The 15,177-nt window shown below is 42.4% G+C and overlaps 1 protein-coding gene across 1 annotated transcript in view; it reads left to right on the top strand.

Annotated features, from left to right (window-relative positions):
• Positions 1–15,146, top strand: part of oca2 (oculocutaneous albinism II) — a 498,511-nt gene extending 483,365 nt beyond the window's left edge. The window contains exon 23 of the mRNA XM_063052933.1: positions 14,515–15,146. Coding sequence (XP_062909003.1) covers positions 14,515–14,599 — 85 coding nt within the window. The 3' untranslated portion in view covers positions 14,600–15,146. The remainder of the gene's footprint in view (positions 1–14,514) is intronic.
• The last annotated feature ends 31 nt before the right edge of the window (positions 15,147–15,177 follow it).

The raw sequence follows: 15,177 nt of genomic DNA, 5'->3' as shown, positions 1-15,177 counted from the left end.
ATGAAGCATGTTATTATCCACGTAGAAGGGATTTTTCTTTATTAATTTAAAGTGGATCTCAATAGTTTTCATTTTTCCTCTTTGACGGGCAATTTCAACCAGCAAATTACTAGCTGGATATTGAGTAGAAATCTTAATTACATTCAGGTGATTCTTTTTTTTTCTCTCTCTCTCCACTTTAGCAGACACAATCTATTGGAACATTTCCTTTTAATGTCTAGGTCTTATTTATTTGTTACACCACTGAAAGAAGTCATCAGCCTCTTAAGTTATTGCTGGCTCCTGAAGAGCAACCCGGCTAGTTCCACTCCACTACAATTTCTTTTCTCATATGCCCATCAAATCTCTTCAATTCTTTTGTCACGTACCTTGGAAAAGCAGCCTACATAATCAGAAACCCCTCCCAACCCAGTCTTTCTCACCTCTCCCCCGCCTTCCATGAGGCGAAAGAGGCAAAAGATTGAAAACTCTTCTCATCAAGCTCAAGAACAGCTTCTAACCCACTATTCAAAGATTCTTGAAAGGTACTCTTTTTGATGGTGTGACCTGGTCCATAATTTCCTTTCTGCTGCCTTCCTCCTTTCTTAAAGAGTGGAGTGACATTTGCAATTTTCTAGTCCTCTGGCATCATGCCAGATTCCAAGGTTTTCCCAAATATCATTACTAATGCCTCTACAATCTCTAGTTCTACCTCTTTCAGAACCCTAGGGTGCAGTTCATCTGGTCCACGTGATTTATGTACCCTTAGGTCTTTCAGGTTCTCGAGCACCTTCTCCCTCGTAATGGTAACTGCACTCACTTCTCTTCCCTCACACCCTTCAACACCTGGCATACTGCTAGTGTCTTCCACAGTGAAGACTGATGCAAAGTGCTCATTTAGTTCATCTTACATCTCCTTTCTCCCTGTTATTATTACTTCGGCTTCATTTCTCAGCAGTCATATATCCACTCCCATCTCTCTTTTATTTTTTACCTACTTGAAAAAGCTTTTACTGTCCTCTTTGATATTGCTTGCCAGCTTGCTTTCATATTTCATCTTTTCCCTCCTAATGATTCTTTTAGTTGCTCTTTGTAGGTGAAACGACGGTAAGCCCATACATAGTGAAGCTGTACAAACTTTACACAGAGAGTACTAAAGGTCAGGGTTAAAACAGACTGTTGCAGCTGTGAGACAGCAACTCAACTAGATATCAATGCCTCCCACACCATCCCTAGACTGCCTTTGGAGAAATTTGATCATCTAGCTGCCCTCTTCCTACCTGCATACAGGCAGAGGCTAAAGAGCAAGGCTCCAGAGGTAGAGACAACAAAGGGGTGATTGGGGGAGGCAGAGGAGCAGTATGGGATTGCTTCGACTCGCTGGACTGGGCCATGTTCAAGGATTCATCAGTTGATCTGAATAAACACATCACAGTTTTCACGGACTTTATAAGGACAGCTGTGGACGAACGCCTCCCCCTCCCCACAAATTTATTCAGAGTCTTCCCCCAACCAGAAGCCCTGGCTGAAGCAGCAGATCCACAGTCTGCTGAGGCCTACTGTATATCAGTGATATTCCGGTCTGGTGACAAAGGATAGTACAGGAAGTCCAGCTGGAGTCTTCAGAAAGCCATCTCACGTGCAAAGGGGCATTCCCTGGAACAAGCTGCTATCACAGAAGGATGCTCAACGGCTGTGGCAGGGCGTGCATGCTGTCACCTACAAAGTAAAACCAAGCCACACAGGTGACAAGTAATACACACAAAATGCTGGAGGGCCTCAGCAGGTCCGGCACCATCTACGGAAATTTAAAAAACAGTCGACGCTTTCAGCTCAGACCCTTCATCAATGAGAAGTCAGAGTAAGAAACTGGCGGGAGGAGAGGAAGAAGCACAAGGTAGTAGGTGATAGGTGAAACCAGGAGGGGATAATAGTGAAGAAAAGAGCTAGGAAGTTGATTGGTAAAAGAGATAAAGGGCTGGAGAAGGGGGAATCGAATAGGAGAGGACAGAAGGTCATCAAAGAATCTACAATCGCCAAGATCCTTTTCCATAGTGAAATCTGAAGCAAAGTATTCATTAAATACCTCCACTATTTCCTCCAGTTCCATACACACTTTTCCACTGTCACACTTGTTTGGTCCTATTCTCTCACGTCTTATCCTCTTGCTCTTCACATACTTGTAGAATGCCTTGGGGTTTTCCTTAATCCTGTCCGCCAAGGCCTTCTCATGGCCCCTTCTGGCCCTCCTAATTTCATTCTTAAACTCCTTCCTGCTAGCCTTATAATCTTCTAGTTTCTTATCATTACCTAGTTTTTTGAACCTTTCGTACGCTCTTCTTTTCTTTTTGATTAGATTTACAGTAGCCTTTGTACACCACAGATCTTGTACTCTACCATCCTTTCCATGTTTCATTGGAACGTACCTACTCAGAACCTCACGCAAATATCCCCTGAATATTTGCCACATTTCTTCCATACATTTCCCTGAGAACATCTGTTTCCAATTTATGCTTCCAAGTTCCTGCCTGATAGCCTCGTAGTTCCCCTAACTCCAATTAAACGTTTCGCTAACTTGTCTGTTCCTCTCCCTCTCCAATGCTATGGTAAAGTAGATATAATTGTGATCACTATCTCCAAAATGCTCTCCCACTGAGAGACCCGACACTTGACCAGGTTCATTTTCCAATACCAGATCAAGTACAGCCTCTCCTCTTGTAGGTTTATCTACATATTTTGTCAAGAAACCTTCCTGAACACACCTAACAAACTCCACCCCATCTAAACCCCTCACTCTAGGGAGATTCCAATCAATATTTGGGATATTAAAATCTCCCACCACAACAACCCTGTTATTATTACACCTTCGTAGAATCTGTCTCCTTATCTACACCTCCTTATCTACTTCTCTGTTACTATTGGGTGTCTATGAAAAACACCCAGAAGAGTTCCTAACTTCCACACACAGAGACTCCGTAGACAACCCCTCCATGACTTCCTCCTTTTCTGCAGCCGAGACACTATCTCTGATCAACAGTGCCACACCCCCACCTCTTTTGCCTCCCTCCCTATCCTTTCTGAAACATCTAAAGACTAGCACTTGAAGTAGCCATTCCTGCCCCCATATCATCCAAGTCTCTGTAATGGCCCCAACATCATAGCACCGTGCTGATCCATGCTCTAAGCTCATCTGCTTTATTCATAATACTCCTCGCATTAAAATAGACACATCTCAAACCATCGGTCTGAGTGCGTCCCTTCTCTATCACCTGCCTATCCTCCCTTTTGCACTGTCTCCAAGCTTTCTCTATTTGTGAGCCAACCTCCCTTTCCTCCATCACTTCAGTTCCGTTCCCACCCCCCAGCAATTCTAGTTTAAGCTCTTCCCCAATAGCCTTAGCAAACCTTCCCGCCAGGATATTGGTCCCCCTCGGATTCAAGTGCAACCCGTCCTTTTTGTACAGGTCACACCTGCCCCAAAAGAGATCCCAATGATCCAGAAATCTGAATCTCTGCCCCCTGCTCCAATCCCTCAGCCACGCATTTATCCTCCACCTCATTCTATTCTTATACTCACTGTCACGTGGCACAGGCAGTAATCCCGAGATTACTGCCTTTGAGGTCCTGCTTCTCAACTGCTTTCCTAACCCCTTGTACTCTGTATTCACGCCAGTTCAGTAGCCTGATGGATGTAGGAAAATAGCTGTTCCTCAGCACGGTGGTGTGGGATCTAAGGCTCCTGTACCTCCTGCCTGTTGGTATAAGGTAGCATAGATGGTGGGGATCCATGATGTGGGATGCTGCTTTCTTGTGTCACCATCCATGTAAATGTAGTCAGTGGTGGGGAGGACTTTGCCTCTGATGGACTAGGCTGCATCCAACATTTTCTGTTGACCTTTTCAGTCTTGGGCATTGGTCTTTCCATACCAGGCTGTGATGCAACCAGTTAGGATGCTCTTTGCTGAGCACCCACAGAAGTTTATCAAAAGATGCCTTCTTTGTGAAGGCACTTGTATGTTGGTTCGGGACAGATCCTCTGATATGATAATGTCAAGGAATTTAAAGATGCTGGTCCTCTCCATCTCCAATCCCCTAATGAGAACTGGCTCATTGGCTTCTTCCAACTGTAGTTGTTAATCAGGTCTTTGGCTTTGCTGACATCAAGAGAGAGGTTGTTGTTGTGGCACCATTTGACCAGATTTTCAATCTCCCTCCCGTATGTCTGGACTCACAAGGGACTGTGGATGCTGGAATCTGTGGCATCCATCAATCTGCTGGACAATTGACACCAAATGAAATGTGGACCATTCCTCTCCCTTCATAATTACTCCCTTCATAATTGACCTGCTGCGTTCCTCCAGCAGATTGTTTGGTCCCCCAGATTCCAGTGTCTGCAGGATCACATAAGCCATTAATTTTCCCATCTATTTCTGTGAATAGGGATATGCACGGATGTGTACTTAGCCCCCTGCTCTACTCACTTTACACCTATGACTGTGTGGCTAATTATAGCTCCAACACCATTTACAGTGGGCATGCAAAAGTTTGGGCACCCCAGTCAAAATTTCTGTTACTGTGAATAGCTAAGCGAGTAAAAGATGAACTGATTTCCAAAAGGCGTAAAGTTAAAGATGACACATTTCTTTAATATTTTAAACAAGAAAACTTTTTTATTTCCATCTTTTACAGTTTCAAAATAACAAAAAAGGAAAAAGGCCCAAAGCAAAAGTTTGGGCACCCTGCATGGCAGTACTTAGTAACACCCACTTTGGCAAGTATTACAGCTGGTAAACGCTTTTTGTAGCCAGCAAGAGTCTTTCAATTCTTGTCTGGGGGATTTTCGCCCATTCTTCCTTGCAAAAGGCTTCTAGTTCTGTGAGATTCTTGGGCCGTCTTGCATGTACTGCTCTTTTGAGGTCTATCCACAGATTTTCGATGACGTTTTAGTTGGGGACTGTGAGGGCCATGGCAAAACCTTCAGCTTGCGCCTCTTGAGGTAGTCCATTGTGGATTTTGAGGTGTGTTTAGGTTCATTACCCTTTTGTAGAAGCCATCCTCTTTTCATCTTTGGCTTTTTTACAGATGGTGTGATGTTTACTTCCAGAATTTGCTGGTATTTAATTGAATTCATTCTTCCCTCTACCAGTGAAATGTTCCCCGTGCCACTGGCTGCAACACAAGCCCAAAGCATGATCGATCCACCCCCGTGCTTAACAGTTGGAGAAGGGTTCTTTTCATGAAATTCTGTACCCTTTTTTCTCCACATGTACCTTTGCTCATTGCAGCCAAAAAGTTCTATTGAAAAGGTTCAAAGGAACATCTAAACAAGCCTGATGCATTTTGGAAACAATTCCTGTGGACTGATGAAGATAAAATAGAACTTAGAATAGAATCAGGAGAGGGAAACCAGAGGCCCACGAGCCAATAATTATCGGACGATCAGAGGTGGAGAGGGTCAGTAACTTTAAATTCCTGGCTGTCGCTATCTCAGAGGACCTGTTCTGGACTCATTATATAAATATAATTGCAAAGAAAGCACAACAGCACTCCCCTTTCCTCAGGTGTTTGTGGAGATTAGGCACGCCATCAAAACCTTGGCAAACTTCTATAGATGTGTGGTGGAAAGTGTGCTGACTGGCTACGTTATGGCCTGGTATGGGAACACCAATACCTCTGAGCAGAAAATCCCACAAAAGGTAATGGATTTGGTCCAGTATATCGTGGGTAAAACCCTTTCAACCACTGAGCACATCTAAATGAAACATTGCTGTCGGAAAGCAGCATCCATCATCAAAGATCCTCACCACCCAGGCCATGCTCTTTTCTCACTGCTGCCATCAGGTAGAAGGTACAGGAGCCTCAGGTCTCACACCACCAGGTTCAAGAACAGTTACAGCACCTCAACCATCAGGCTCTTCAACTAAAGGGGATAACTAAACTCATTTAGGGTCTCTTTAATCTTGTTATTTCATGCTCATTATATATTGTTATTTATTTATATGTGCATTTACACAGTTTATTCCTATTTACAGTTACTGTTCTATAGATTTGCTTAGTACACCTGCAGGAAAAGAATCTCAGGTTTGTATGTGGTGACATCCAGATATTCTGATGATAAATTTTACTTCGAACGTTGAATACAACCTACTCCATTCTGGCCACATCAACATCCCAGCATGTTCTTGTAATCTTTTTTGTGCAATGCACTGCCTGAGTCAGTGGTGGAGGCAGATACACTAGTGAAATTTAAGAGTCTGCTAGACAAGTATATGGAAGAATTTAAGGTGGGGGGTTATATGGGAGGAAGGGTTTAAGGGTTGGCACAACATTGGGCTGAAGGGCCTGTACTGTGCTGTACTATTCTATGTTCTATGTTTACATAGGTTTAGGAGAAGACATCTGGCTGCTCGATCCCCCTCCACCATTCATTTATTATATACAGTATATTTTTCTCAAATCCTGTATCGGTTTTAGTACCTCTACATGCCAACTTAGATGTCATACACCCAAAAAGCCAAAACAAGGTAGAAAACTTTTCAAAGCTACATTTGCCCCATCTTCCATCGTCTTTTGTGTGAGGAAATTAAGATTTTCTAAAGCTGTTTTACTGATTTTTGCTCCTGAAAGGCTAGACTCTAATTTTATGCAAATACTGGAGGACATGTATTTAAGGTGAGAGGAAGAAAGTTCAAAGATGTGTGGGAAAAGTATTTTACTCAAGCAGTTGTAGGTGCCTGTAATGGACAATTAAAGGCAGTGTGGAAGCAAATACGATAGAGGTCTTGAAGAAGCTTTTGAAAGTTGAAAGTTCAAAGTAAATTGCATTCAAAATATATAGATGTCACCATATATTATCATGAGATTCATCTTTTGCTGGCATTCACAGTAAGTACAAAGAACCACAATGGAATCAATGAAACACTACAATTAACAAAGATAAACAAACAGACAGGGAACTGGACTGGTCAAAGAACACTGAGGCTGTCTACAAGAAGGGTCAGAGACATCTCTATTTCCTGAGGAGACTGAGGTCCTTTAACATCTGTCGAACGATGCTGAGGATGTTCTACGAGTCTGTGGTAGCCAGTGCGATCATGTTTGCTGTTGTGTGCTGGGACAGCAGGCAGAGGGTAGCAGACACCAACAGAATCAACAAACTCATTCGTAAGGCCAGTGATGTTGTGGGGATGGAACTGGACTCTCTGATGGTGGTGTTTGAAAAGAGGATGCTGTCCAAGTTGCATGCCATCTTGGACAATGTCTCCCATCCACTACATAATGTACTGGTTGGGCACAGGAGTACATTCAGCCAGAGACTCATTCCACCGAGATGCAGCACAGAGCGTCATAGGAAGTCATTCCTGCCTGTGGCCATCAAACTTTACAACTCCTCCCTTGGAGGGTCAGACACCCTGAGCCAGTAGGCTGGTCCTAGACTTATTTCCTGGCATAATTTACATACTACTATTTAATTATTTATGGTTTTATATTGCTGTATTATACTCTATTCTTGGTTGGTGCAACTGTAACAAAACCCAATTTCCCTCGGGATCAATAGAGTATCTCTATCTATCTATCTAATATGCAAAAGACAACAAAGTGTGCAAATACAGAAAGGAAACAAAAACAAACATAATAATAGTAATAATAATAATAAGAAGAAGCAATAAATACCTAGAACATAAGATGAAGAGTCCTTGAAAGTGAGTCCATCGGTTATGGGGACGGTTCAATGTTGTGGTGAGTGCAGTCATCCCTTCAGGTTCAAGAGCCTGATAGTTGAGGGGTATAACTGTTCCTAAACCTGGTGGTGAGAGTCATGCTGCTCCTGTACCTCCTCCATACTGGCAGGAGCGAGAAGAGAGCATGGCCTGGATGGTAGGGGTCCTTGAAGATGGATGCTGCTTTCCTGCAATCATGCTCTGTGTAGATGTATTCAATATTCTGGAAGGATTTAGTCATGTTGCACTGGACTGTATACTTCGTCTTTTTCATTCAGGGGCATTTGGGTTTCCATACCAGGCCATGATGCAACCAGTCAGTATACTCTCCACCACGCATCTATAGGTATTTGTCAAAATTTTAGATGACGTGCTGAATATTTGCAAACTTCAAGAAAGTAGAGACACTGCCGTGCTTTCTTTATAATGGCACTTACATGCTGGACCCAGGGCAGATTCCCTGAAATGATAACACTGAGGAATGTAAAGTTGCCGACCCTCACCTGATGAGGAGTGGCTCATGGACCTCCAATGTTCTCCTCCTGTAGTCAATGAACAGCTCTTCGGTTTTAGTGACATTGATTAAAGGTTGTTGTAGTTGCCAATGACACTGGTGTCAACAGCAAGCTTAAATATGGTATTGGAGCTGTCCTTAGCATCACACTCTTAAGTATAAAATGAGTAGAGTGGGTGGCTAAGCACATTGCCTTATGGTGTACCTGTGCTGATGGAGATTGTGAAGGAGATGTTGCTGGCAGTCCAAACTGACGGGAGTCTGCAAGTGAGGAAGTCGAGGATCTAATTGAAGAAGGAGGTACTGAGGCCAAGGTCATGGAAGTTATTGATTAGTTTTGCAGGAATGATGGTATTGAATGCAGAAGTCTGCATCTTCACTGTCCAGATGTTGCAGAGTTGCATAAAAAGCCAGCGAGATGGCATCTGCAGTCGACATGTTGTGCCAGTAGGCAAATTGGAATAGATCCAAGTCACTCCTCAGGCAGAGTTGATTTTTATCGCCAGCCTCTCAAAGCACTTCATCACAGTTGATGTAAGTGCTACTGGACGATAGTCATTGAGGCAGTTACCACGTTCTTCTTAGACAATGGTTTAATTGAAGCCTGCTTGAAGCAGATGGGTACTTCGTCCTGCTGAAGCAGGAGGTTAAGGATATCAGTGAACATGCCAGCCAGTTGATCAGCATGGGTCTTCAGGCTTGGTAGCTCTCTGGGTCGAATACTTTCCCTGGGTTCACCCTCCTGAAGGATGTACTGACATGGTCCTCAGAGAGTGAAATCACAGGGTTGTTGCAGGTTGCAGGAATTCGTGAAGGTTCCTCCATGTTTTGTTGGTCAAAGCAAACATAAAAGGCACTGAGCTCATCTGGAGGCAAAACCTTGTTGTCACCTATGTCGTTTGGTTTTACTTTGTAGGGCTGATAGCATTCAAGCCCTGCCACAGCTGTCGAGCATTCTTCAATGATACCACTTTGGTTCAGAATTGCCATTTTGCATGTGAGATGTCTTTACGGAGTTCGTACCTAGTTTTCTTGTATTCTACTTGGTCGTCAGACCTGAACACCACTGATCTGGCCCTCAGTAGATTACAGATCTTTTGGTTCATCCAGGACTTTGGTTGTGGAAGACTCTAAATGATTTTGTGGGGACACTCTTGTCCATGACTGACTATATGAAGTCAGTGACAACTGTGGTGTATTTGTTCAGATCCTCTTATCTTTCCTTAAACATGGCCCACTCCACTGACTTGAATAAATCTTGTAGCCACTCCTCTGCCTCCCGCAACCATTTCTACATTGTTCTTATTTCTGGAGCCTTGCTCTTTAGTCTCTGCCTCTATGCAGGTAGGAGGAGGACAGCCAGATGATCAACTTTCCCGATGGAACAGTAGGCATTCCTATGGCAGTGTAGCAGTGGTTTGTAACACTGGGATATGGATCATGTACAGGCAGAAGAGGTTTAGTTTAATTCGGCATTGTGTTTGGCACAGACATCATAGGCTGAAGAGGCTGTTTCTGTACTGTACTGTTCTATGTTTTATGTTATGTCCTTTCATTTTCATTCCTTGTGCTTGGAAACATCTTCCCCATATTCACATAATCACAGTCTTATAACATGTTATGAGTCCGAAACCAATCATTTGAAAATAAGACTGTAAATAGATCGACCCCTTTAAAAGTTAAACTGCTCTCTACATTTCATCTCTGATAACTTGGTTCTAATTATTTCTTGCATACTGTTACAGCGGTTTGAGGTTAAGGAATTGGTTGCAAGTTTCTTGTTTAAATTAGCAAGTATTAATGGAATTCAGAAGCTATATTGGAGTCACCAGCATTTTCTTATGAAATGATAGATACATCCCAATGATATTATCAGTTGTATGACCTTTCTGTTCACTGATTGTGTCAAAGACTGAATGCTGTAAAATTTAAGGGAGGGATTCAAATGATGAAGAAACAATTGTATCTGGGTGTTTAATCAAGAAGGTGCCTTTTCAAAGTTCAAATTTCAAAGTAAATTTATTATCAGGTACATATATGTTAGCATATATTGCACTGAGATTCATTTTCTTGCAGACATCCACGGTAGAACAAAGAAATACAATAGAATCACTGAAAACTACACACAAAGACTGACGAACAGCCAGTCTGAAAAAGAGGACCAACTATGCAAAAACAAAAAAAAATGAGTTGTAGAGTCCTTGCATGTGAGTCCATAGGTTGTAGGCAACACACACAAAATGCTGGAGGTTTCAGCCCAAAACATTGACTCTACTCTTTTCCCAGATGCTGCCTGGCCTGCTGAGTTCCCCCAGCATTTTGGGTGTGTTGCTCGGATTTCCAACATAGGCAGATCCTCTCTTGTTTGCCATAGGTTAAGGAATCAGTTCAGTGTTGAGGCGAGTGAAGTTATCCACGCTGGTTCAGGAGCATATCTGTAGGGTAATGACTGTCCTGAACTTGGTGATGTGTGTCCTACAGCACCTGTAGCTCTTTCCTGAAGGCAGCAGCGAGAAGAGAGCATGGCCTGGATGGTGCGGGTCTTTGGCGATGGATGCTGCTTTCTTGTGGTAGTGCTCCTTGTAGATGGGCCCGATGGTGGGGAGGGCTTTTCCTGTGATGGGCTTGGCTGTATCCACTACTTTTTGAAGGTTTTTCCATTCTTGGGCATTGGTGTTTCCATACCAGGCTGGGATGCAATCAATGAGGAGGCACTCAACTGTACATCTATAGATGCTCTTTTTCAGCACCTACATTTGGACTGAGTGCCACGTGTTGTTCTGCACTTTTAATCATTAATAAGTACACACTTTCTGAGCTTACAATGAAGGCTGCCTTTTCAACAGTGATGAACCTAAAGAGTCTAGACGAGGATATTACCTGAGTGTTGCTTTCTGGCACCAGGCATTGACTAATTCCCAGTCATCTTTCATTTTTATCTCTTTTCATTAAGTGAAAAACCAATATGGACAATTACTTAAACAGTAAAGGAAACAGTTCTGCAGCGAATGCTGCCACAAGTAATATAGTGGGTGTTGTGGCTCTTGTCAAGGTGATGCTGGTTTTGGGGTAATAGATCACTAGAGTGGAATTAGTCTTGGAGTAGGAAGAACAATGTCTTTATGCTTTATCATTGCCACCAAAGCTCAGAGAAATAAGTATCAATAATGTTGAACATATATCCTTACATACAATTCATATTCTATACCTTCATAGTATGGTCCGGGTCAATTTTGCCCAGGCCCATGAATCCCCTCATAACAAGTGTCTATACCAAATTTTGAATCACAGATCTATTTAGAATGTATAAATAGCCTATCTGATATTAATAAATGGGTGATTAATCCTTAATCAATATTTCAGAGACATAAAATCCATTTCAATAGATACGGGTCAAATTTGACCCGGAACAGCCTCAATGTACAAAATTTTGTAGCACCTGTACAAAAGTATAAAATTTCTAAATATTTTCATTTTTGCGCATTTTGGTTCACTTTAGGAAAAGTCATCAAATTTTGGCTAAAAAAATGGCATTTAGGGTGTGTTTACTGCTGTCAAATGTCAAAATGGGTCAAATTTGACCCGAACAATATGTAAGGGATACTTGACATACTTTTACGACTGGTATGGCATCTGATGAGTTCAGTTTGAACACAAATCATATTGTGAAAAGATGCGAATTGAATTCATTGTGCAAATTGAGGAACTGGGTTGTGATATTGAATGCCCTTGTAAGAGGACATATCAGGAAGTATGTTGGAATCCGAGAATTCCCATCGCTGCTTGTAAAGAGTTTCTAAGTTTTCCCTGTGAATGCGTACGTTTCCTCTGGGTGCTCCAATTTCCTCCCACATCCCAAAGGAATACAGGTTAGTGGGTTAATTGGTCACATGGGTGCATCATGTTCGTTGGTCTGCAAGGGCCTGTTACTGTGCTATGTCACTAAATAAAAATAAATAAAAATCTAAAACAAGGAAATAGGGGCAGGAGTGGGCCACCTGCCCTCTCAAGCTCATCCTACCATTCAGTACAATTATTGTTGACCTGCTCTGGGCATTAACTCCTCCTTTGTGTCACATCTCCATCACCTTCAATTTTCTGATCTTTTCAAATGTTTATCTACCACCTGTTTCAATACTTTCAATGCTCTATCCTCTACCATCTTTCAATACAGCGATTCACCACCTTCATGAGAAGAAATTCCTGCATGTGCCACCTCCTATCTTTTAATTATGTTCCTTCATTCAAGGCTCTTTCGCGGGTGGAAACCTTGCAACATCTACCCTGATTTGCCCTCTCACAATCTTTTTTCTTCTCTTTTCCTCACCTGCCTATCATCTCCTTCTGGTACCCCTCCTCATTCCTATTCTCCCATGATCTATCTCTCCTCCGAACAGATTCCTTCTTTTTCAACCCTTTCTCCTTTCCACCTATCATCTGCCAGCTTCTCACTTCATCTCCCCCTGCCCCACCCACCTACATTCCTCCTCACCTGGCTTCACCTATCGATTTTAGCCTTGCAATCCTTCCAAGAATCAAGAATTAGCTGTTCTTGAACCTGTCTATACTTCTCACTCCCTCAGTAAACCAGCCAGCATAATCAAAGACCCCACCCTCTCGGGACATTCTCTCTTCTCCCCTTTCCCATTGGGTGAAACATACTGAAGTCTGAAAAGACCTACTACTTGGCTCAAGGACACAGACCTTGAACAAACCTCCTGTATGATAAGATGGACTCTTGACCTTACAATCTACTTGTTATGGTAAGACCATAAGATGTAGGAGCAGAAACAGGCCATTCGGCCCATCAAGTCTGCTCTGCCATTCATTCATGGCTAATCTAATTCTTCCAGTCATCCCCACTCCCCTGCCTTCTCCCCACACCCTCCCCATGTTCTTGCACTTCATTGGTTACTTGCACTGCACATTATCTGTACACTTTATTCTGCATTGTTATTGTTCTACCTCAATGCGCTGTGTAATAACTTGTTTTGTATTTATTTATTTATTGAGATACACAAGAAGCAGGGTCTTCCGGTCCTTTGAGCTATACCAGCAGTCCCCCAATTTAACCCTTGTCTAATCAGAAGACAATTTTACAATGAACCTACCAAATGGTATGTATTTAGACTGTGGGAGGAAACCAGAGCATTTGGGAGAAGGTACAAGCTCCTTACAGGCAGCGGTGGGAATTGAACCTGGATCTCTTGTACTGTAAAGCATTGTGCTGAGAACTACACTACCGTGCCACCTATATAAACAGTATGCAAGGCAAACTTTTCACTGTATCTTGGTACACGTGAAGATAATAAAGCAATACCAACACCTGGTAGTGCTCGATTTCAGCTTCTGTGCCTCCTGCCACATTGAGGATGCTAGAAAATGGCACAGTGGGGTGGTGGAATAGATTTTCAACTTCTTTTTGGCATAAATCTGGCTTTGTGCATAGCCCAATCTTTGTGGAAAAATATTCTGACATTTCTCCTTTGAGTATCTGTTCTGTGATGTCCTTTCAGAGAAAATAAAAATTAGAATTGTTGCAACCTTCAAATAACTTACATAATCCTACTTTATCTCCTTGTATATATTTAGGGGTCCAGGTGCTCAATACTTTTTTTTCTCAGGTCACTCATACCTCGAGAATCCTGATGAATTGTCTCATACCAAAATGTTGACAGTTTATTCCTTTCCATAGATGCTGCCTGATCTCCTGAGGTCCTCCAGCATTTTTGTGTAGGAAGGGTCACATCTGTGTTGAGCCCTGTGGCCCTTTGTGGTGAGCTGTAGAGTGTTGGTCTTCTAGATTTGCCGATCTCCTGTATTTAATAATTGTCTTATCTAGAGTTGTTAAGCCCTTGTGCTTTCTGTTTAACCTTGTCAAGTTATTTGTGACTGGCACGGGTTTTTCCCACATCCTATGATTATTTAATGTGGACCCCTGTTTAGCACTCATTGCGGGGTGCTTTGCGTTCAGTATGATTTGGATTGCACTGCCACTTGTTCAAGCCACCGATGTTCTGTTTATATTCCTACGTGTAATTTCTTGTTTTCATCTCAACATGGGAGTTTGCCATTCCTCTGCACCTGGGTGCCAGCATTCACTATGACAACGTTGCCCCAGAACATCTACAATTCCTTTCCTCCCACAGATGTTACTTGACTCTTTGAGTTTCCCCAGCAGACAGTTTGTTGCTCTAAGTTCCTGTATCTGCAGGCAGTTGAAGATACTCCATATTACACTGAATGCCCATATTCCCTGGCATTAATTTTTACTCTCTCATTTCTTTACTTCGCTTTCAGGTTGGGCTTTCCAATGATGCTTGTCTCCACAACTATCGGGATGTGTTACCTCCTGGTCGTTCACGTCATGCTGGGCTGGAACTAACAAACTGGCCTCGAAAGATCAAAGGGAATATTGTCTCTGAACAACAGAGGATTAATGAATCAGGAATCAGAAGTTGCTGCAAAGAGATCTTGCCAATAAGCTTCTGAAGGCAGACAAGTATTCCTACAAATGGGCCCTGTACCTGGCAAAAATCTGCAGCTCACAAGAGTGTATAAAATGCCAAAGTACCATGACAAGGGAATATATAATGCATATTATGCTCAAACATTGGAAATAAAATGTTCTCCTAGGAGCAAACAAAATTGAATTACTTGTAACCGGTTCAAATATTTACTGTTCCTTTTTTTTTTAGCTAATACCCAGCCAGAGTAGTACCAGTAGTTGCTCTGTTGAATAGCAATAGATGTTTTTATCAATATGCCAAGTGATTGATATAAAAGAATGAGTGTATTCTCAAAAATGTTACCCAATCTCTTCCTGCAAATAACGTCACCCAGACAAAATTGTCCTTCAGCTTGCTAAATGTCATTTAATTCAGAGGCAAGATAATGCAGTTCCATAAAATCTGAAATAAAGACGGAGAATGCAGCCGTTCCTTGGCTCTGACAACATTTGTG

The sequence above is a fragment of the Mobula hypostoma genome, chromosome 7 (genome assembly GCF_963921235.1).
Source record: "Mobula hypostoma chromosome 7, sMobHyp1.1, whole genome shotgun sequence".
Taxonomy (NCBI): domain Eukaryota; kingdom Metazoa; phylum Chordata; class Chondrichthyes; order Myliobatiformes; family Myliobatidae; genus Mobula; species Mobula hypostoma.
The sequence above is the reverse complement of the archived record's forward strand: the minus strand, read 5'-3'. Positions and strand labels throughout refer to the sequence as shown.